The 23,669-nt window shown below is 39.0% G+C and overlaps 1 protein-coding gene across 3 annotated transcripts in view; it reads right to left on the bottom strand.

Moving 5' to 3' along the window:
* The window catches only part of MYLK (myosin light chain kinase), a 203,070-nt gene that overhangs the window by 10,133 nt on the left and 169,268 nt on the right, over positions 1-23,669 (bottom strand). For all 3 annotated transcript variants that reach the window (XM_051787545.1, XM_051787544.1, XM_051787543.1), the window contains 6 exons: positions 20,862-21,164; positions 17,216-17,251; positions 17,024-17,117; positions 15,844-16,047; positions 10,850-11,067; positions 5,322-5,445 (listed from right to left, as the gene is read on the bottom strand). In XM_051787545.1, coding sequence (XP_051643505.1) covers positions 5,322-5,445; positions 10,850-11,067; positions 15,844-16,047; positions 17,024-17,117; positions 17,216-17,251; positions 20,862-21,164 — 979 coding nt within the window. The remainder of the gene's footprint in view (positions 1-5,321; positions 5,446-10,849; positions 11,068-15,843; positions 16,048-17,023; positions 17,118-17,215; positions 17,252-20,861; positions 21,165-23,669) is intronic.

Raw genomic sequence — 23,669 nt, 5'->3', positions numbered from 1 at the left:
TTTAAAGTTCTGTAATTTGTAATTTTTTTTGTTTGGTTGGGTTTTTTGGTATTTTTTTTTTTTCATTTATTTTAGAACTGCATGACAGAATTATCTGATAAAATCTTAAATGCTGTGGTAGGATTGCATTTGGTAAATGACTAGGTGGTTAGCAGTTAAGCCTCCATTCACTTTGTCATTTCCAAACACCAGTGTAACAGTTCCCATTCAAATGTTTCAATGAACCTATTTTCTGAATGTGCTGTTGAAAATTTATAAGGCTAAAATAACTTTCTCTGTCTACTACAGTTTTACACTCTGAATCAGTTGCATTGTTGTGGAAATACTTCTAAGGAGAACTAGATCCTTGTCCATAGTCAGAAAACAAAATCCAGCGACTCGTGTAATTACAACCAGAAATTCTTATCTTTAGCAGAGATTTCACTGACTGAAGTTTTGGTTGTTCATTTCTTAATAGCCATTTAAAGTAATAATGGCCCAGCAACTCTTTTGACAGTTAATGGAAACAATTTCTTTTTGGAATGCTTAAGTGATAAAGATGAGCTACTGCACTAGAAAATTAACTCTGTGCTTACACTGCGAAGTTACTGTTAGACAGGCAGCAGGTTGTTTACTGAAAACATTCTTCCAGCCACTCAACCAGGCATCTTCCTGGCATGTTAAGAACTATTTGTTTAGAAAATCTTTCAGAGTTTCCACTGCTAAATAAAGAAGAAATATATTTTATCCTGTAGAAGTTCCTTAACGTTTATTGGTCTGTTGTAACAAAGCTCCAAGTGCAGACTTAGAAATGTTAAGATCAAAAGGGCCCAGTGTGCACACCAGTCTCTGTGCCTGTATAACAAACACCACGGCATTTCAACTGGAGATCTTTGCATTAAGACTCCCACTAGTCCAAGGAAGATGACTTTGCTGCTTGTCCCAAAATGTCAGACTCTGAGCATTACTCTGCAGGCAGAGCTTGCAGCAGCAGCTGACTGGGACTGCTGGCAATGAGCTCCTCCTCACAGTCCTTGCCTTGCATTAGCAGTGCAAAAAAAAGCAACCCATCTCAGTATGGAAAGTAGTATCTGCTTCTGATAAACCTGTGCACGGCACGTCAAATAAGCACGTAACGCCTGCAGCCTGGAGATCATGTAGTAATTTCATTCTTTTACAAGTGCAATAAAACAAATAAATAGTGTCAGGCTACTTTGTGGGGAACACACATCCATGGGACAACACCACTTTTTCCTTAGCTGAGTGCTGACTGACTCCCACACTGGTTGTCTTCAGGAGAAGAGACCACTAAACCCATGAAAAGAAGAAAGCTCACTGCTGAAGCAAGGGTGTTATGCTGTTCTCATCCTTGTTTCACATGCCCAGTGGATTACTGAGGAACCACAATTTGCCACGGAACAAATAAAACGTTTTCTTTTGAGCGGTACTGTCTTGAAATTAAGGCCTTCCTAAGTTGCTTTAAGGAAAGAACAAGGAGTGTTCTTACATCTTTATATTGAGGAGGCATAAATTTTTGATACAACATGGGGCTGAGTGTAAGCCAGTATTGTGTCTTGCCTTATTGAAGTTCCAAGTCAGCACACCCAAAAGATGAACGATGCCAAAAGATCTTTCAACCAACCCAAACTGCCAAACAAGGCAGGAATAACAGCAGTGATGAACAACACAATAGATAAAAAGGAAAGGGAATGAATGTTTGAAGAATCAGGGTGAGTGCAATTAGGAAGGTGCTGAAGGAGAAGAGTGTACAGCAAGATCAAATGTGATATTAAAACACAGCCTAAGATACAGTACATTAAAAAATATTAACTGACAGAGATCAGCTATGCTGCAAAGATACACTGCCTGGCACTGATAAAATGAGAAGAGCTACTGGAAAGCAAGCAGAGGTTTGAATCAGCCACAGCCAATTCCTCCCTGAAACTAATCAGATCCTGTGGAGCCAGAAGGAAAAGGGCTATCCACGTTCAGTGTATGTACATGCAGTGCTGAAAGCTTAGACTGAAAATTGGTTTGAAATAAAGATAGAATTTAGAAATTGTTTCAGATTACTAAATATTGAAAACACTTACTATCCATCAGAAAAGAACTAGAAATAGAAAAAAACCCAATAAGCAAATTCAGCAATGCCTAGAAGAATGAATTCTTTCCAGAAAGAGCTGGAAAGAATTCAGGAGGTTTAACCTTCATTAGATAAAGGTTAATGTAAATGCAAAAAGAAATTCTGAAATAGACATAAATGGAGATGATATACAGAAGCTATAATATTTGTGGCCTGTTATTTCTAAGGCAATAGATCAACTTAAGTATGTGGGACAGTCCTGTGATACAGAACAGGACAGGGAACAAGATAAAAGTGGAATATAAAAAAACTTAAAGTGGAGAATACAAACAGGGAAATTTAAGGAAGAACAAAGACAGATGAAGAGACAGGACTGAATAAGTTATCCAGGAAGATTTAAAGGATTTAATGCATAGCTTAGAAATGTGGAAAGGGAACCCATGAACTGTAGGATGGAATTAAGTCAGTCATGTCATAAGGAAGACAGATGCAGATCCCAACAGGGAGTGTGATATCTGTACTTATGCCTGCACAGCAGAGGGAAAGGAGAGGGGGTTTGCTGCAGGGTTTCGTCAGAAGTGCTGTCACCCTGCTTCCTACTGAAGATTACATCCTATTTATTCTTCTGCAGGGAAGACCCTTCACTCAGAGATCTCTTTAGCATCTCTTTGCTAACCCTGGTTTGTATTCACTGTTGTGCAGCACATCATGGAAACACAGGCACTTTCTAGGCAGGTTACAGGTCTCTCAGCACTCTGGAATCCTACCTTAAAAGAGATGTTATGTCAAGTCATGCAGTAGGTGCTCCCTGCTGCTTCACTTAGATCAGGTGGTGGACACAGCAGCCTTGGGCCATCAGCTGCCTGTAGCAGACCTGCCCTCGAGTGCAGTGCTGCTGCAGCACTCGCCTCTGCCTTCATGACCCCACTCACCATGGCAGGGAGAGACGGTGCCAATGCCAAGTTACAAGCACAGTGATGGTACATGAGGCAGACAATAAATGAGCGAGTCTTACACTTGGTGCATGAGGTTTGGCGGTTCTGAGCTTACAATCAAAACAGGAAAGCAGAGCTACAAGTAAAGAGATATGCAGTTCTCAATGACTTTTATTTGCATTCTGCAATGATGATGTGATGGTCCATTTTAGATAATGGCTCATAGCTCTGAGTCTGTAAAAATAGCTGGGCTTTAAGAAAGTTAAGACAGATCAGGAACCTGTCACTCTGGGGTGGAGAGGGAAAGTCCAAGTGATGACTCACAGGTCTTTCCTAACTTCTACTACATTATTCTTATGGCAAGAAAGACAAAAGCTGATTATTACTGCTAATCACTATTGTGGCAATAGCTATGCATCAAAAAAAGATTTTCATTATGTTTGGGTAATGTAGTTTTCCCCTTATGAGCGGTTAAATGAGCTTAAATACACCTCAGCAAACAAGTAATTTCTTAATATATTTCACAAGGCATATCAGATCAGCTGCGTCAAGTGTAACACCACCCCAACCCCATCAGCTGGGTGGTACAGCATCCAAATATCTTGCTTCTGGTGGCACAGAGAAACTGGGAAGAAGCAGTTCTGCCAGTGCTGGCATAGTGTTTGGCAAGATGTTTCACCTTTTCTCCACCTGTTTCACCTGCTCCCTTTGTTTTGTCTACTTAGATGATGCCGGTGTTCCCCAGCACGGACTGTACAGGAGCAGCAGCCCTGGCTCCATGCCTTAGGAACACACCACTGCCAGCACCGATTTGTGCCTTGCTTGTCTGTCGCTGCCTGTACGGGGAACACACGGAAACTCGTCACACACTTTATTAACAAATGCCAGCAAAAGACGCGGAACTCCCCAAAAGGGCGGGTAACGCTGCGGCCAGACCTCCCCTCCCCAGGGTGCAGGAGGCCTCCAGAGGGCACTGCAGCACTGAGGGTGTGCATGGATGTGCCCGGAATCGCCATCCTGCCTTCCAGGAGCCTGCAGATCAGGAGACCTCGAAAGCTAGAGAAATGCATTAATTTGTCTTCCGAGTGCTGCCTGTGTGGTCTGCATTATTTGAACTACAGAATGATCCAAACGAGCTTTCAAGATCTAGAAAGAAGTGCTGGAAGTGAATGGAAAATAAAAGTCCTGTAAATAAACTGGCAGAACAAAGTGACCTTGAAGAGTGTAGCACACTTCACATAAGAAACAGAAGATAACAGAAATATTCAGAGTCTTCGCTGGGAGTAAGAGAGAGTTGATGTAGTAGCTTTTGCACAGGACATGTAAGGGAATTATGTTGCTTAGTTTGGAAATGAGAAGAGTGTGAGAACAAGTACAGGCTCCTGAAGCAAGCAGGAATGCAGAAAGACCAAGGAAAGATGAGGCAAACAACTATGCATTGCCAGGTGTCAAGGAGCAGGGTAGCCAGGGCAGTGGAGACTCTTTTATTAAAGGAGAAGGGCATGGAGAGGAGCCTTTTAAAAGAATGAGCGCAAAGCAAGTCTTCTGTTTACTTACTGCTGAAGCTGGAGTGAGGAAGAAAGAACTATGCTCCAAGCTGAGCTTTTCTTTACACTTGTTTATGTGGCATCAAATATGTACAGTCACAGTGGGAGGAAGAACAGCAAGTGTGCTGTTCTAGGCATGGAGATGCTGTTTCCATATACATTTCTCTAGACTCATTGATGTTCATAAGCACGTGTTATCAAATCATATATAAAAATCAAATCTAATACTGAAATATGTAACCAAGAGCTGTAGCTAACCATCTCTAAAATGCTTCCACAAGCTCAATTCATGCTTCTTATAAAACATATTTATCCAGTGGTTTGTGCTTAATAATAAATTAAAATGCACTCTGAACAGATATGGTAACACTGGGATACTTAAGTGTGTCCCATGAGACCCCAAAGTTTCACAAAAATTTTCTCTCTTGTAATAAAAGAATGGAAATTAATGGTTATTAGTGCATTTTTCTTTAATATCTGGAAGGGAAAAATAGTTTAAAGTTAACAATAAAATACTGTCGCACTGTGTTTTTAAATGAAGTGTCGCCGGTTTGTGATGTAAGGAGTACAACACTAAATGGCTGAACTTCCCAAACTGCCAGTTCTGCAGTTTACCAATCACACCCTTCAGAGAACACAGAACTTTTATTAAACATGCCGGAGCTGGTAATTAGAATAGAAAAGGCCTGAAAATTGGAGAAAACTTCAGAAGCTGATGAAAATTTTGTATGTTCAGCAACTGACAGAATTTGTGTTAAAAATAGCAAAGGTACTCACAAAATGTAGCAGATAACTCCTATACTCCACATATCTGTTTCATATCCAATGGGTTCATAGTTTATAACTTCTGGAGCCACAAACTCAGGTGTCCCAAAGAGAACTTTCAGAGAACCTGCATTTTCTGTGAAGAATAAAAGAGAAAACCATTAACTGCTGCATGCAGATTTTTAAAACCAGTTATTCTCCAGTAACAGGAAAACCAGTTTTGCCCTTATATTTGTGATTTTTTAAAAGATCCTTATCAGAACCACTGAACTGCTATTTTCTTAGCTGATACATGTATAAAAATATTTATTTATTAAGCATCCTCAAGCATATTGCACTGTACAATCACATAAGAAGGTTCCTATTGCAAGAAGCTTCCATAAGACCAAGTCTAAGAAAGAGGAAAAGTGTCATATTTGGATGTCTGAAGTACAAAAGTGTTTGAGCCTCCATCCCCTTAGCAGTTTCACAAGAGGATTGCAGGAATCCAGTGTGAGACAGAAGTTAAAGTTTTCACAAATTATCCAAGACTTATCACAGCTAAGGGCCCTGTGTGTTGTGGTAAAAAGAACCAGTAGTGATAAAATTATAATAACAAGAAATAACTATTTCAATCCAACACATTTTTTCTAGCGTAAATAGGAAAGAAAATCAATAATGGGTTGCATGTCGCTGAAATTCGAAGTGGCACTGGCCAGCAGTGAAACAAGAAAGGAAACAGATGATGATCGTCTGTCAGATCACTGCCTCTCAGTAAAGCTGGACTTGGGCATGCTCTCAAAACTAGTCCTGCCTACAGCCACACCTGTGGAGATGCAAAGTGGTGAAGGGGAAGCACAAATCATCAGCCTTCAGTCATCATCTGCTCCAACCTTTTATTCAGCTGGCCTGTAGCACAGGTGTTCCACATTTGTCTCTGCCTAAACACAGTGTGGATGCTTTTAAAATGATCTACAATGAAGCACCTGCTACCAGTATGAGCTGAAAGAATAAGGTCATGAGACATGTGAACTCACTTGTCATTTTTCCTATGCTGGCCCACCAGTATTGCTCCACTGGAAAATACAGTGGTGAAGGTAGAAGAACAACCTGTTCATAACATAGTACTGCCAGTTTATTCTGCCAGTGTGCAACTGAGTGATATGTCTGACTTCCAGTCATAGTGTGAAACACAATGTAAGTCACTAAGTTAGAAATTGTTAGGCAAACTCAATGGGCTCATTTTCATCAATGCTCATTCTAAATAGGATGGAAGAAGAAAAGAACAAGCAAGATGAAGAAGGAAGAAAACTAAGGAATAGATTAGCGACTGGGGGAAAAAACCCACATCCCAATAAAAGAATTGTATTATAAAAATATAAAAATGTCAGAAAATAAATTGTTTATGACTTGAAACAGGCTTGGATTTAGGTCAAGAAACTCTTGTCCAGTCTGCACATGTGCCTGAGCAATCAGTATCTGCCTTGAGTGAGATTCATTGCATTATGTTTATCTTTTGTGCAAGACTAGCATCCAGATTAGGCACAGCAGAATGTCCTAATAGGGGACCATTGGTCTCCCAAAGAGATTACCATCTAAATAAAACAGATATGGATGGGAAGGAAAACAGATGTAGCAGAGTTCAATCCTGCTCCTGTTAAGGTTACCATGAGTACAGATATTTGCAGCTCTATAATCAAGAGAAAAGCTTAAAAAAACCCCAAACAACAGCAAATCAAAAGTTTTGAGAAGACTACAGTAGAAGTGAATTGTCCACAACACTGAATCTTAATAGAATATTTTTATTTACCAGAACCTACTTTACCAAGTTTTGCAACAGAAACGCTGATCTCAGCACTGACTCCACTCCCACTCTCACCTCCATTGAAAGCTCTTAAGGCATTTCATGAAATGTAATCAAACACCTAAGGTAGTGGTCTTTTGAGGTGTGGAAATCCCCAATTTACCAAATGAAATCTGAAGGATATATGGGTTAATAACTTGCCTAAAGATTTAACACTGTGCTTAAGGCAACTTTCAAGCACTACTGCAGCAATTCACTCACGGTCACGCCTCTTTCCCATTTTAAATTCCGTGAAACCCTTTTTGCTCTGATTAAGTATGGTTATAGTAAACTAATTGCAGAAGCCTTATTGTTACATGTTTTCCCTGTTTTCAGAGACCCCTCCATGCAGGGAGTACCCATTTCCAGAGACACACAGACAGAAGAATGCTTGGGAGCAGCTGCAGGAAGTCACCCATATCCTCCCATGCAAGTTCACCAACATCAAGACCCTCCTGCCAGATCTGTGACCAGCCTTTAAAAAGCACATTCAAAAACTATTCCACAACATCCCTACAGTCACATAACCAGTTTTCTTATCCCAAAAAGTAAGATCCTTTTTCTAGTATCCAATCTGAAGTGACTTAGCCCAAAAGAAGGGCAATGTCTTCTTCACAGTGGCCATGAGGACAGAGAGATCACCCTTCCTTTTTCAAGTGCAAATAAGCCCAAGATCCCATTTTTCCATTTGACTTCTTTTTAAAGTCAACACCTACATTTTTTTTCTAACTGTCTTCATGAAAAGTTACTGAAATTTATGACAATGAACCTGTTTTCCAAAAGCCTAATCGTGGTTGTCCAAATCTCAGGCTCAGATTTTCACATCCAAGTTTGGAGGCTTTTCTGCGCACTGTGTAAACTACCATGAGCCACTGTGTATGCAAAAGTCTGGTGTATGAAATGCACTGTCCATACATCAGAGAAATGTGGGGGTTTTTTTGAAAACATGGCATTTGAGTGCAAGCATAAAGTGTGAAACAACTGATACAGCATTTTCTGTGTATAAAAGAAAAAAGAAAGGAAAAGAATAAGATCTTTTCTATGCAATAATATGTCAAATCTTTACCCAGTTGTTTACAAGCTTAGTACACAAGTAGGATCTGTGTTTGGAGATCCCTTAATTCAGACAGAAAACTGACAAGCTAATTGGAAACTGTTGCTGACACTGTGTATAATCAACTGATTAAAAAAAAAATCTTTACAGTACTCAAAAATCATTCGCCTTTCTCCTCAAGAGGTTTATCTTAAACAATTTTCTACATGTCTTCCTCAGCACACCAAAAATGGTCAGGAAAATATCCCACTGCAGCTTTGGTATTTCCTGACAGTGCAGGAGAACTAATTAGCTGCAGAAGATGACTGCAGAAGGAACTGATCTTAATATCTTTAAAACTGATCAAAACAATGAATATTTAGAGGCATTAGTTTGCACTGGTTACAAAATGTTAAAAGTAAATCTCAGAACCTGAAGTGCAGAGTCAGCCATTGCTCCCTTCAGCAATCCCTTGGTTGAGCAGTTTCTGCTCAGTCACAGTCAGGTCCGTAGTATGAGGGCTCCAGTCCCACATCTATCAATGCCAAAGTGACTTTGACAACCAATTTCAAAATCACAAAGTTTGAAGGAGCACAAGTGCCCTCAGTGCACCACGTAAGACAATTGACAAGAAGCAGGCATTAGTGAAAAGCATTTTTAGCAATTTTTGCAAGGAAATGAAACAGCAGAAGTTGTTTTCTGCTTTTGGAAATCATCTCAACCAAACTGTTACAATTGTCTTCCCAATGAACAGAGTGCTTTTGCTTTATGGGCATGAAATGGCAGGGCACTTTCTCTTCCTAGGGAAATGCCACACACAGCGGAGTTATCCAGAACAGCAGCTGATGAATAGCAAATACCTATAGTGGCCTTTGGCAAGAATTAGCAACATACTAAGCCATACAGCATTGTAAAATCAAAGTCAGCATCAGTGCCCATAGCTCTCATCCTTCTACATCACAGAAAGTTATCTGGAGTTTAGAGATTTGCTACACATGGTACGACTGCAGCAGCTCACAAGCTGGTGTCAGCCAGGCAATGCACAAGATTACCAGAAAAATGGAAAAGCTGATGGATATGAACAGGCTACTGAAAATAGGATCTTCTGTTTGCTAAATGTCAGTTTAACTGTGGCCTGAAGTTAAAAGTAGTTGAAGAAGTTTCTATAAAAAGGCCATTCTGTGTTTACATTGTATCTCTTGTTGATGAAATCCACTCCCTGCAGCAATAAATGTATAGTTTTCAGGCTGACAGCTGGAACATCATGGGCTGAAATCTTTCACACACCTCTGATAACCAAAACATCAGCACTGGAACTTAGTTAACAGTTTATCTGTTTCCTCAACAAGAACAAAATCCAGTTCATGTTCCTAGAACACCATTGGCTCCTTTCTACTGAATGAACATAAATGGCATTAATTTCTTTTTTTAATAAATAAAATAAATATCTTTGAGTTAACAGTGTCCGTGTGACCAAGATTCATGCAATACACTTTTGGAGCTGAACATCATGTAAAATTCTGAAGAGTGGATTTGTTTTCCCCCATTCATTTAAAAAAGTATTTTTTGTTTGTTTTCATAAAATTATATTCTTGGGAATGCAGTAGTCTGTTACTTAAGTGTCAAAAGAACTAGGATGAGCAGCATTTAGGCAGATAACAAAAACCAGGTGGTAGTAATTCCAAAATGTACTCTTCCAAAAAACATTGTTCTATTTTTAATAAGTATTAAAAATAATTTTGTTAAAAAAGGAAGAGAAAAGATTGCAAGTAGGAATCTAGCTGTGGACCCCTTATATAGAGAGCAAGAATTCATATGAGTTGTCCCAATCAATTATTGTCAGTAGAGCCACAAATCTCAGCTCTCCCAGTAACAGGTTCATAAATTATTTTTGTTCCTTTTAATTCTTGGAATATTTTTTTTCTTTTGTGAAAATACAAGATTAAAAAAAGATCAGTCTGTGCTGATCACTAACACTGGAAGCACAACTGGAGGGCTGCTTTTTAGAGCTGAACTAATACTGAACAATGTGAAGACAAGAACCATTGAAGGTCTTTGGCTTTCAAGTTGCAAAGCATGCTGGAATCTTAGACCAAAATGAATGATAGAAAGCTGCTGAAAGCAGCTTAGGAAGAGGAGGAACTTGTCAAGTGGTACTTCCCCCTTTGTATTATTTTTAAGTAGTACTATTACACAGCTCCATATAGAATTCCTCTGATTTTTAACATGTATGAAAATATCCTGCTGTTTAAGTTAAGAAGTGATAAAACTAATGAGTAAATGCAAATCAACTATAGTTATCCAGATCTGAAAGACCTCTAGAAAATCACCTTAATTCCTGTGATTACAAAAAGTTCAAGGTTTTGTAGTATTCATGAAGTATTTAGTTAGAAAGTTAGTGATTTATAGTTTCCTGTAATAAATGTATTTGTTAACATTACCACTACTGTGTATTTTACCTGTAATCTACAGGGATACCCTACCTATAGGAACAGACACGTAGTTTGTATACAGTTCACTGCACACTCCTCTTGAATACCTTCTTTTTCCCTTTTGTATTTTTTCCTAAACCCAGAACTATTTATAGGAAACATTATTTACTCTTTATATATGAAAGACTATATTAGGTAGCATTGTCCTGCCCCTTTCCCCCAGTCAAATTGAAATAGGCAGAGAAGTCATTACCTAATCTTCTTGCAAGTCCAAAGTCAATGAGTTTGATGCTTGTACCAGTTTTGTTGACACACATAATATTTTCTGGCTTCAAATCCAAGTGGACAATACCCTGCTTATGAATGTACTGAACTCCTTCTGAAATCTGCTTCATATATTTAATGCACTCTCTCTCTGTCAGCTCGAAGTCTTCATCAATGATGCGTTCAAAGAGCTCTCCTCCAGAAACCCTAGGAGAGACAGAATAAAAAGAGGACTTCTGCAACATTTTCATTTGGGGAGTAATCAAACTATTTCTTTTACAGAAATACAGAGAGTTCAAGCTTGCAGTAGTCAATTCAGGATGCAATCTGTGTTTTGTAACAGCACTTTCCATAGGCACAAGGATAATATGGGAAGAATCACCTCTTGTGTGTGGTATAAATCAATAGATGTTTTCCACTCTGAATCTCTGCCCCAGGTGAGGGCTGTGAGACACCCATACTGTTACCCCAGGCAGTAGGGATTTATATCCTGCCTTTAGGATCCATCACCTGCAGCTGACAGTAAAGTGTGTGCCATGTGACTGTCACCCTGCTGACATGTGTTCATAACACCACTCCAGACTCCAAGCGCACGTTTCTCGTTGCTTCCTTCCCTCCTATGATCCACCACTACACAAGTGCAGACAACATAATTTAGAAATAAAGAAAACTAAAGTACGTAGAATGGGTCCCAGAAAAAGAGGACACAACTTCTAGCAGATGAGCAAAAATTTGGGAAGAGGAGAGATTGAGAGCAACAAAGAAAGGCTGAAGAAGGAAGAATTCTGATGATATGGTCAATTGGAATGCAAAGCTCAAAGGGTAAATTACTGACCCAAGTGAGTTCAGAGGGAATTTCCTCCTTAGCTATGACAGGACAAGGATATAACCCACAACACTTTCAGTGCTGCGTCCTCATCACACTCCTTGTAGGACAATTCCATTTTTATGCTTATTAAAGATGTGAAATAATTGGTCTTTTCACGGTAGAATCTCCTGGATTGAACTGTCAGTGGAACTAAAGTGGGACATTTTTAATCTACATTTAAAAAAGCATAATTTAAGTTGTGGTTTGTTAGTTTTGGTGGGGTTTTTTGTGTTTGGTCTTTTGTTTTGTTTTGTTTTACATTCTGAGTAATCACTCAACTGGTTTATCTGCTTGCATCCAAAGATGGGAAATACTTTTTTCTTATGCTGCAGGGGAATGACCCATTGAGAAAGGATCAAACAGTGATGAGAGCTTTGCTTTTAGAAATCTGTTCTAAATTAAAGACACCATAGTCTTTATATGGTTTAATATTTTGCAGCATTCGTGCTTATTGCCAAATGTAATTGCACATTTCACTTACAGAAAGAAAACACAAAACTGAAAGCTGGCCTTGCAATTCTTGCAGGTTGCCAGATATACGATTATATCCCTCAAGTACCAAACTGAAATTGAAACATCTGGAGTTCTGGATGCATTTGTTGCTTTGGCTATAAGATTTCAAAAGAAATATGTAATTAGAAATGCTACTGCAGCTTCCTATGAGCATGAAAATAGTAAGAATAGCATATGTTTGACAAACCGAGAGGTTGTGTTGTATTAGAGCACATTTGTAACATAAAGCAATAATATGGCCAGAGCTGTTGAATAAACATTCAAGGGATCTAGTATTTTGTTACTTCAGTAAGACATTAACCAGAATGGAGGTGTTTATGAAAACATCTGCAGGCAAAACGTTTATATCTGGAGCACTGTGCAATTCCAAATGATAGTCATCCTAATACTAAAATGTACCAGTTGTTTTTGCCTGTTTAACACAGATAATCATGACTTATTTTTACTGTAAATGTGCCATAATTTTCAGATCCTTAAAGCAAAAACTTTTCAGAAATCATACCATTGTCTCAAGCCCCCCTTTTTAGCATATTTTTGGAAATTAACTACTGTTAATACATCTGCGTGCTGGTTTTACCATGGGAGCTCTAGACACTCTGGTAGCAATGTTAGATTAAACTGCTATGCATTTATAGAATGAATAATGTTGCATTTATATCCCAAGCCAAATCCAGTTTAATTTTTGCCAGATTAGGAAGCTGAATCAAACCAGCGCAGATCAGGTTCTACCCATACACAGAAGGAGAAGTTGGCTTTGTTCAAACAGCCACAACTAGTTCAGAATCCTCTTTTGTCTTCTCTAGATGAGGCCATAGACGAAAATATTCATGTCTATAGAACCACAGAATACACATTTCAAAATTGTTTTATTATAAACTTTAGGTCGTGGAGGAACAGTGAGAAGAATCTGTTGTCCAGACAAATTCTCAGCTGCATTTTAATAAATCTATCTCCAAACCTTAGTGACTTGTTCTGACTTAAATCACACCAAATGAATGGAGTTTAGTGCTGAGATTTTTCTCCAATAATCTTAATTTGCAATACAATAATCTTTTTCTGATCTATGTCAAAATGAACTGACTATCTGAAGTATATAAAAACTTTAAGGCACTTATCCCCCGTGCTGAATGACATTTACAACATGATACTATTTTTCAGATTTAGTTTTTCCACTGAGATGCTTATTGTGGTACCAGTACCTTCCTATATTTGAAAAGGAAATGCCTGAGACTTGCCCCTGACTTCCAGCAAATGGTAGATGGAAAGGTTTTCAGGTAAGAACATCTTATTATAGTGTTTGATTTAAAATTAATAATAAAAAAATCTGATTTTAATTTAAATATGAAATCAAAGCATATAATATAGTGTAATGAAAAATATTAAAAGGAGAGAAGGTGAAGTCTAAAAGGTTCTAAGAAAGATATGGGAATAAAATTAAAATGAAAAATTTATAATAAATACCAGGAAGAAAATGCCAAAGCTGCTTCTTACCAATAGCTCCAATTCAAGTAGAGGGGGATCTGCTAAATTCCATTCACTACTAAAATCTGGTTTAAAATGAGACTAATAGCAGGTAAGCTGGATTTATTTGAAATCCGTGCATTACCACAGTTCTGCTGCAGGGCTGGGACACACTGCTGCTGCCTGCTGCTTGACACTTGGAACTTCCAGTGGGGTGTCTCAAAAGCCAGAAAAGGTGGCCACCCCAAACTAAAATCACATCCTAATTATACTGGTTAACAAAGCTACTTTAAATTTGATTGCACTTTTCCGTATTTTTGAAAAGTAAAACCCGCTTGCTGTCGGGGGGAACTAATGGAGTGTAAAGCCATATGCTATTCCAGACTCTTTATACATCTCCCTGTTTTCCATTAGGTTTGCCAGCTCCCAGTTCCAAGCTAAGTAGGGTTCCCTTCCCTTACCATCATCAGCTTGCTCAACTGCTCAGTCTAAAAATAAAAACACCTTCTTGCACATAAGTTCCAGGGTTGTAAAATCCAATTTTTGAAATATGCCAGTGCAGTAGTAGTTTGCACATAATCTAAGCAAGTGCCAAGCAAGCAAAATAGACATATAGTCTCCTTTGCCTCAAACAATTTCTATCTTACTCAGAACTTGCAGCTAGCAAAAAAACTGCTTCTCCTTCTTGCATCAGACAGCACATGAAGTAGGTGTGGCAGCAGAACAGTAACTGATGTAACTTTTTGGGAAAAACATCAGCACAGATCAGGATTTAATTTTCCTTTCAGCTGCTGCTGCCAAAAGTATGGGATTCAAACCAAGAAGGTGCATTATGGAGGATGCAAACAGTGGTCATGTTGGTCATTATTGTTTGTGAAGCCTGACCATTACTTTCCATTTTGAACTGTGTAGATTCTTCTCTTATAATAAATTTTGTTGCAAGAACATGTATTGAATCTTCTTTTTTTTTTCTTTTTTTTTTTCTTTTTTTTTTTTCCCCGGAAGTAAATATCTACTATCTTTAAACACAAAGGTACCCAAGTCACAGCCCTGTGAGATGCTTTACAGCACTGCTTCTGTGGTGCTTTTCTGCTGCTCCCCACAGTAGTGTGGCATGAGAAGCCCATGATGAACAATTTCTGGGAGGTAAAATGGGTTTTGCTGTCTTACTCAGCAAGAACAAGACAGTGGCATAGCCTGTCTTCAAATTCTTTGTTACTTAATTATATAGTTTTGGATGAAGTTACTTTCAAGTAAAGGAGAGATTCCCTTCTGCAACTGCTACACCTGGGCCGTCATGGAGAATTTGTGTATTGACCTTGGGGGCAGATCAATTAATGTTTAATTAGTTTTTAGGGAAAACAGCGTAATCTTTCTGCATCTACTGATCTAGATTTAGAACATTCACTGCCTTTACCTGTGGAGATTTTTTTATACAGAACTTGTTATAAATAAATGTTTTGCAATCAAAGTATTTATGTGTTGCAGGAAAACCACACTGGGCTAACCCTTTAAGGTCTCTTAAAAATATAAAAACAGGATATTATGAAAACTGAAGTGTTCCTAATATCTCTTGAGCACTATAAATTTGTCATGATAAATTTTTTATGGAAATTCAACTATTTTATTAGAATGTGGCTTAGATTTTTGCATTCTGATCCACATCTTTCCTACTGTCTGTTGTGCACCAACATTCAATTCTCTGCAAGCAACATCTGATATATTCTTCAATACATGTTTAGAACTGCCTAAAGGAAAAAAAGAATTCTCCTCCTTAAACACATTTTTAGTTCTAAATGAAAGTCCAAAATACAGCTTACTTTCTTTCTCTGCTCTCCCAAGCTGGCAATAAAAGAGTGAGCTGCAAACATGTACCACATGTACTTTAAAAAACAAGCAAACAAGACAATAAAAACTGTAACACATCTTCACAGATTTTTAAAAGATACAACACAGATTCACTTACACAGTTTAAACAAGTTGGATAAATACTTGGAAAACCTTGCAAGATGAGAAAGCCATCCAGGCCCTGCAAATCCTGAAGTTTTTGACAGTTCTACATCTGGGTAAGTTGCTACTTTTGTATACACAATTATTTTCAACATTATTACCTTTGCCAGTGTGATCTGCTTTATACTTACATTTCCAAGACCATAACGATGTTGGCTTTTTCTTCAAAGGCATCTACACATTGGACGAGTTTTGGATGATGTAGACAGTTCATGATGCTGATTTCATCCCTTATGTTCTCTTTTTCCTTAGCAGAATAGGCTTTGAAAAATTTTCCTGCCCAAACTTTTCCAGTCTTCTTTTCAACAAGCCTAAAGACTTGTCCAAATTTTCCCCTGAAAATATATAACTATTTCCATAAAATGTTTTTGCAATGTATGGGCCACCACGAATAGCAACATTTTACTAAATATTACAGCACAACCAGTCCATTCTGAAATAAAAGTGTCTTAATTATTGTTCTGTAATGATTTTGTGCAGAGTAATCTGCAAGAACTCCTGAATGAATTTAGAGATACCCTGCCACTCCAATGAGCAAGTTTTATATAAGTGTTCAAAAACTGGAATCCTACCAGGTTTTAACTCAAGTGACTGAAGTCTTTCTGCACAGTTTTCTATAGGTTGTAGACCTCTGAAGGGGCAGCAGATGAGACATGGCAGACGTAGGATACAGGTGAAATTAGAATCTGAAATGCTCAGCACTGTTATTTCACATTGCTGTATATGTACAATTCTACCTCTACGTTACACTTATCAAGATTTATTAATGACAGCACACAGGATCCCCTGGCCTTCAGCACAAATCACTGAAAGATTATCACGGCATGCAGTTCACACAGCCACGAGTTGGAGCCCTGAGAAACACAGCCAGGCTAATCACTGACCTTCTCTTAGCAATACTATTAATGCTCTTTGGGATTATGACCCCTGTCAACAGAGGTTCCAGCCTGTGGGCAGGATAATCTTATTACTGCTAATGGATATAATGGAAATGCAAGTATACAATGTGTATCTTTTTTTTTCAGATAGCTTTTAGAACACTGACAAACAAATGAATCCTCTAGCTTTATTCATTTGTGGGCTCTGTTTTCCTTGCCACAAATACATGTAAGTGCCTATTTAAAATTATCAGTTAATAAGAGTAAATGATCTTTATGGAGTGGAAGCCAACAAACGTTAAAATCTATTTAGCAGGGGCCCAGCTGGAATGTTGAAAGTGCAAGACACCGTCAAAGAACGAATGCATGTGATCTTTATAATTGACTGGTAGCCTTGAAAACTCTGTCTTGAAAAGCACAATACAGTACTTACGATCCCAGCCTCTCTTCAATGTTATAGACATCTGACACCTTCTGTTCAGTGTTGATTGTAACCGTCCGATATTCCACCTCTGTTTCTTTTCCCTCTACAAACAGGTATCAAGGGCCATGATTAAAACCTCCAGAAAACGTGAATGAAAAGCACAGACTTGCATTTGTCCTGTTTAAAATATGCACTTCTTACCATCGTCAGATAGCTCCGCTTCATCCTCTTTAGGTTCTGTGATGAAAATAAAAGACACGAATAACATTTTATATAGGATATGGTAGTTACATAAGACAGTCAAATTATTCACAGTGACATGGACAACTGATAGATCCTATGGCAAAGCAGCAAAAAGCAGTCAGGGAGTTTGTGCATTAGCTTTATAGTTAAAATCTCTTCACCACTTCTACATGAGTATTAACTACACAATCACAGTCTGGTCACCATTTCTGAATACATCAAGTTCATGTGGTTTGCAGTACTTGTCTATCACACCTGCCTAGTAGAAACATCAGCATGGTCCATCAGTTCAAAGTGACCTAAGAATTACCTCTAGGAATGTCCTAGGGAAATAGAAAATAAATTAAAAATATTAAAACCAATAACACTTCTGGTTCAATGACAAATCTTTTTCTAGCTTTGATATGCCTTTTTAGGATTGCAAAGCCAAATGTTAAGCAAGTTTGTACATGAAAAGATTTCTAAATTTTTCAGACTCAAGATATCAATAAAATTTGGACAGCATGCATTTCTCTGAGCATGGCTGAATTTTGTAATCATTGAGGTTCAAATGGAGCCTCAGTTCTGCAGCCAAAGACAGGCAAGATGTTGGCAAGCCCAGTGACCTAAGTCAGAGTAAAAGCTGACCTGAGTGTCCTGATTTTCATTTTCAATTTTCATCTACATGAACTACCAGTAGCACTGTTTTGTGAATTGCTCCCTATATTGCCTGCAGATATGCAGGGAAAGGGGGTATGGCTGGGATGTTGTTCTATATTACTGAGATGGGTTGGGCTTGCTCCTAAGACCTGTGGCTATGACCAGTAATTTGAGAAGCTGCAAAGGCAGTTGCACAGTGACCTGTTCAATTCTCCCCGTAGCTGCTGAAGCTGCACTTTGCCATTGGGGAGTGCAAACCTAACCAAGGGATTTATCCCTGCTGTGTCAACAGATTTATGTTATGAAACATTAATTCAGTACTCTGGGTGCTGTGAGGTGCTTAAGAGTACAGAGTTATACAGCAGATGAGAAGAAAGCAACAGAAATAAAGGATGCAGGGTGAGCAGAGAGCTGCTCTGGTTCATCACCCTTTTACATCCAACACATAATGCTGCATCTGTGTGCTGGTAGCAAAGCCAATCAAGCAGATATAGTCTGTTGCTAAAGCCTTTCTCTCTTTCCCTCTGGGGTTGTGACCCTCGTATGTTCCAGCACAGACGAGCTGGTTTTCAGAGATCTACCAGAGGAGCAGAGAGGGAAGCGAGCCTTCCCCACCCGAGGTTGCTGTCCTCAGATCTTCCTCAGCTCCAAACCACCCTTGCATAGAGCACATCGCATTTTCCTCCCCTTTTAAGGGCTGCATAAGGGAGCTGTTCCCAGCCACACTGCCAGTAGTTAATGTTTGCCAAATACTGATTAGGCAAGAAGTCAGTTCCCTGTTCTGCAGTGACATGGTATTGAAGCCATGAACTAGAAACATTTTGGTCCACCGGTGGAAGCCTAAATTATATAAGTGGAACGTATCTGAGCTTGGTAAGTGCTGAGTAGCTGTGCTAAAACCTTTCTCAGAAGTGAGTCAACAGTACCAAATTTTCCTCAAACATGGCAATGTTCACTTTAATCTGTTGTGACTTACAGCCTTAGCTTAGTAGCTGTTTTCTTTAAATGCACAGTGAAAATTTAGCCATGCCTTTCTTCGCTATGATTATATTGAGATTGCTAATATGCTCTGGCCACCTCAGTATGAAAATCAGTAATCAAACTTCCTGGCAGCCACAGAAAATCCCTGGTTACTCAGCTAAGTGTTTTCATAGATGGCAGCTCGAAGTCCTGACTTTGGCAGGTGATGAACACATGCATTTTCCACTGACTTTAATTAAAGCACCAGTTATATTCACACACTTGAAAAATCACTCTTTAGATGACTTGTTCTTTTTCCACACTAGCTGCAGTATCAGGAATTGAAATCAAGAAGCCATGGGATTGGGAGCACAATGACAACCCACCCTCCTGCAAACAGAACACATTATCTTTTCACTCAAAACAACTTTTTGTTGCTTTTTTTCTGTATGTATCACAATGACTCATACACTTTCTAACATTTTTTTACTAAATCTATATAAGAAAACTCTCAGTCTTAAAAATAAAAATATCTTGTTTGCTTTTGTCTGGTACAGATAGTGCTTGCTCTAGGAAAAACAAATATAGAGAAGAGTCAGGTCCCCAACTCTAGAAGGTGTTTGTCCAGCAACTAAAGAAAGAGGGCATTCAAACACAGGGAATTTTTTTATGAGGAACCCGTACCATCTATTCAATTTTATTGCTACTCTTCATGTTATTTTTCCTCCCTTTGAAGAGAAGGTGCGTTTTCATTTTGAGTGGGTTTTAAATCTTACAAATAGCAGGAAGTCAATTCTCAGAATGCATCCAATTTATCTCTTGAGGAGAAATATGATTTACTTTTGTTTAGAAATGTCTGTTGAGAGGCTTACACAGTTGTGTGATGCTGCATCACTTTGCTATCATTTTGTCTTGCTTTGGCACTGAAAGATAACTTCACAAGGGCAAGGTAGAACACTTAAATCTCCAAAGCCCTACATATATAAGTAAGGAGCGAGAGATACAACATACAGTCCTCTCCTCAAAGGCAGGAAAAATGGCAAAATACATTATCCCTGGCACAGGATTTTTGCTGAGATGACTATCAAAGTTGTCTACAGTAGGTAGATGTGGGTGTGCACAAAAATGCATAAAATCAGTCTCTGGTTTTGAAAATAATGCTGATATTTGTGTGTTTCAAATTTTAGTACCAGTTTCTGAATGATTTCTGCAATGATCCAACTCTGCCTATTAGTCCTTTGAGAAGATCTTAAGCAAAAATTAAGAAGTAAAAGATACTGAAAAATATTTTTCAAAGTACATACAACTGTAATCAAAAACCTTAAAAATATTTTTAGCATCCATAAAGTGGCAAAACCAACATGCTAACTCAGGTAGCCTTGAATTCACAAGATGGGTGTACTAGAGGCAACAGGACTGAGGTGCTTTATCATGCTAGGATTGAAAGCATGGGAACTACAACTAGGTATGAGATGCCAGTTCAGTTTCTGCTTCATATTCTGTGCTTGGCTAGCAGCAAGCACGCTTACTTTTTCCAAAAGCTAATTTGGGATAGTGTTTATGGCTTGTTTTTCCATGGCGTGTCCAGTATAAACTATAATGAATCCATCAGTGTATTTTAGGTGATCCACCAAACATCATTTTCCAACTGGGCATGGACTGAATGTGTAATGTGTGAAAAGTTTTGTCTCCCATTACCTGTGCACTGCACTGCAGAACCCTGTCAGCCAGCACTCACACGGCAAGCCAGAAGGAGAATTATTGGTTGCTCTCACCAGGCAGGGATTTGGGATCCCTGAAGCCAAGTTTTCACACCGCAAACACGCAAATTTTATGTTCTTAGACACCCACATGGAGTCTGGGAAGGGCCTTCAGCACACACAGAGCGAGCACAAGCACTGACCGCACAGCAGCACATGCAAAGTGTGTGCAGCTGCCTGGCCTCACTAAGGAACTTAAGATAGAGTTTCATTGAATTTAGATATTTTTTCTCCTAAGAACTAACCTTCTTGTTTCTCTCCAACCTTTACCAGCTCAGACTCTTGGCTGGGCTCGCTGATGCCGTACACATTGGCAGCCCGCACACGGAATTTGTACTCCCGGTCAGCCTGCAGGTCCTGCACGTTGAAAGAGGTGCTGCGGCAGGTGGTGAGGTCAGTCCATTTGTTGTCCACTGAGTTCCAGATCTCCACGGTGTAGGACTGCACTGCACTTCCACCATCATAGGAGGAGCCATACCAAGAGAGAGTGAGGGAGGAACTCCGTATGTCTGATGCACAAGGTGTGCCGGCAGGTGGGTCTGGCTTATCTGCAGAAACACAAGCAAAGCACCTTGGATGAAATTGTGAGGATGAGAGACGGAATTACCATTAGGCTATAACTGGCCCTAGCTAACAGCCCTTTTCTTTCCATTCCTTTGCTCTGCTTCAGAGGTTTGTACTGCAGAAAGAAGGAGCAACTGGACCGCAGACAGATGTACATGAATTACTCAACAGGGATGCCAATCCCACATTGGCTTCAACACGGGTTGTTCAGTTCCGTGGGCATCTGGCTAAGCCATGCTGAAGCCTAATGCCCTTCACAGGCATCATTACAGAAAGTGGAGACTAAAACCAGTCACAGCTATGCCTGCAATCTCCCACAACAGTACAAACCACTCCTTGGTGATCTTCCTTAGAGGAATATCCCTGTAACAGTCCCATCACTGTGATGCTCTTTTTTCAGTTCCCTTCATCTGCTTCCACACTTCAGGGCTATTGATAACCTTTCACAGCCTCATAATGTGCCACTCATCCAAGCATACCTGGGTAGCAGACATACTAAAACCACTTTGTTGGCATGAAAACAAGACCTTGAAGGGTGACAACTTTGTCTGCTAACAATTTAGTGAACAACTTCACCTATCTGCAGTTTTCGGAAGCCTACTGCACTTTTTGGTAAGAAGGAATTCAATTTAGAGTACATCATTTCAATATTGAGAATTTCTCAATCTCATATGTGTTTTGGAAATTGTTGAGGAAGTGGAAGATAAAAACTTCTGGTTTTCCTCAGTTAGAGGCTTGCTCCTGCAGTCCTTATTTGCATTACGAGATCAAATATTACCAGAACCTGGAGTGCAGATGAGCAGCCAACTATGAAAACACCCGATAAAACACAAAAACCTTGCAGTTATACAACTTTTTCAAAGTTAAGTTTAATGATTAGTTATCAAAATTAATGTTCTTCTAAGACAGAAAAATGATGACTTTTTTAAAAAATTACTGATTTAGAAAATAATTGTGGGAGTTAAGCACTTCAAAAGACTTTAAAGGGAACAAATATCTTGGAAATAATCCTCTCAGAAATAATCTAGCAAAACCTACAAAATAATGATGATGTTGATCTGGATGAACTAGTGGCCAAAGGTTGAATGAGAAATCAAAGGATGGGATAAATGAGAGAAGATGAAAAGAGAAAGCCAGAAAGTGTGAGATCCTACAAACATTGGTTACACTGGACATGGACTGATAAAAATCTTGTCCCATTTTGCTCATTAAAACTGCTAAAGGACATTATCACTTTCTCTTTAGGAAAGGCATAGCTGACAAAGCCACTTTCTCAGCAATAAAAACATCCAAATGCTGGAGAAAACTGTTGTGGACTTTGATCAAAGCCTTACTGTGGCAGACTATATCAGTTATCCCTCCATACTCATATTATTATTCCTAGGAAAATTGCTGAACAGACAGAAATAGCCACAGTTTCTCACAAACGTGCCTTTAGTTCTTGGACAGAGAAACCTCTCCTCTGACTGCTGTGGTTTTCCTCATAGAGAGGGAAATTGGGATAGTCTAATCTGACAATTAAATATCAGTGCACTATTTGGAAGAATGCAAGTTTCGTTGCCCACTGTTTTCCCTTTAAAAAAAGGTTTTTAATTCCTTTTAGTTCAGTTGTGATGAAAAATAGATCTCCGTCCACAACTGAAACACATTAGAAGATATATAAATAGAACTTGTTAAGTATGAGGGAAAATACTGTGAGGGAGGAAGGGAGATGGACACTAAGTTTGCCACTGCATTCAGTAGAATGCCCAGGTGGAAGAAAAAGGGACTGCCAGAATCTAGGTTGTCCTTATTCATTTTGGCAACACTTAAAACACCGTTCCACTAGGAGTCATCATTATACAGTACATCTCTTACTAAACACGTGTCAGAGACCATATATCCTTAACCCCTGGAATGGCTTATTGGCCCTGCTTAGTTGTCACATTTTACTCACCTCATTTCTGGCAGAATAAAAGGGACTAATAAGCATGATTTTATAGTGTAGATATAATGAACTCAATGACAGAGGGGTTATATGGTTTGTCTATGATGAGAAAGAGAGATTGTAGCAAAAATGAGAACTGAATCTTCATCTCCTGGAGCCTGAACAGCAGTACCCCTCTTCCCCATACCAGTCCTGCCCCAGCCTCCTTGGAGCTGCAAGAAGTGAGAATTCAGTGCTCACACTGTTTTCAGTATCAGAACTCCTGTACCACACTACTCAGCCACCAGAAAGCTGGTTGCATGGTACACATGGATTGTATGATTTCAGTCAGACAGTGGTAACAGCCACCTTTTTTTTCACTACAGCTTATTACCCATGCAGACCTTGTTGGGAATGATGCTTAACCAGTCATCTGTCCTTTTCAGAATCTTTGCAGAAGAATATTCAGCTCTGTGTCTTGTTTCCCTCCTATATAACCATTACTTTATCATCTCAAGATGCAGATAGAACTTGAATAAGTATTATCCTAAATCCAAACAGAACTAGAGCAGTTCTGAGAGCA

The sequence above is a fragment of the Manacus candei genome, unplaced genomic scaffold (assembly GCF_025592945.1).
Source record: "Manacus candei isolate 608988 ecotype Guabito, Panama unplaced genomic scaffold, ASM2559294v1 h1tg000023l, whole genome shotgun sequence".
Taxonomy (NCBI): Eukaryota; Metazoa; Chordata; class Aves; order Passeriformes; family Pipridae; genus Manacus; species Manacus candei.
This window is presented reverse-complemented; position numbering and strand designations above follow the sequence as displayed.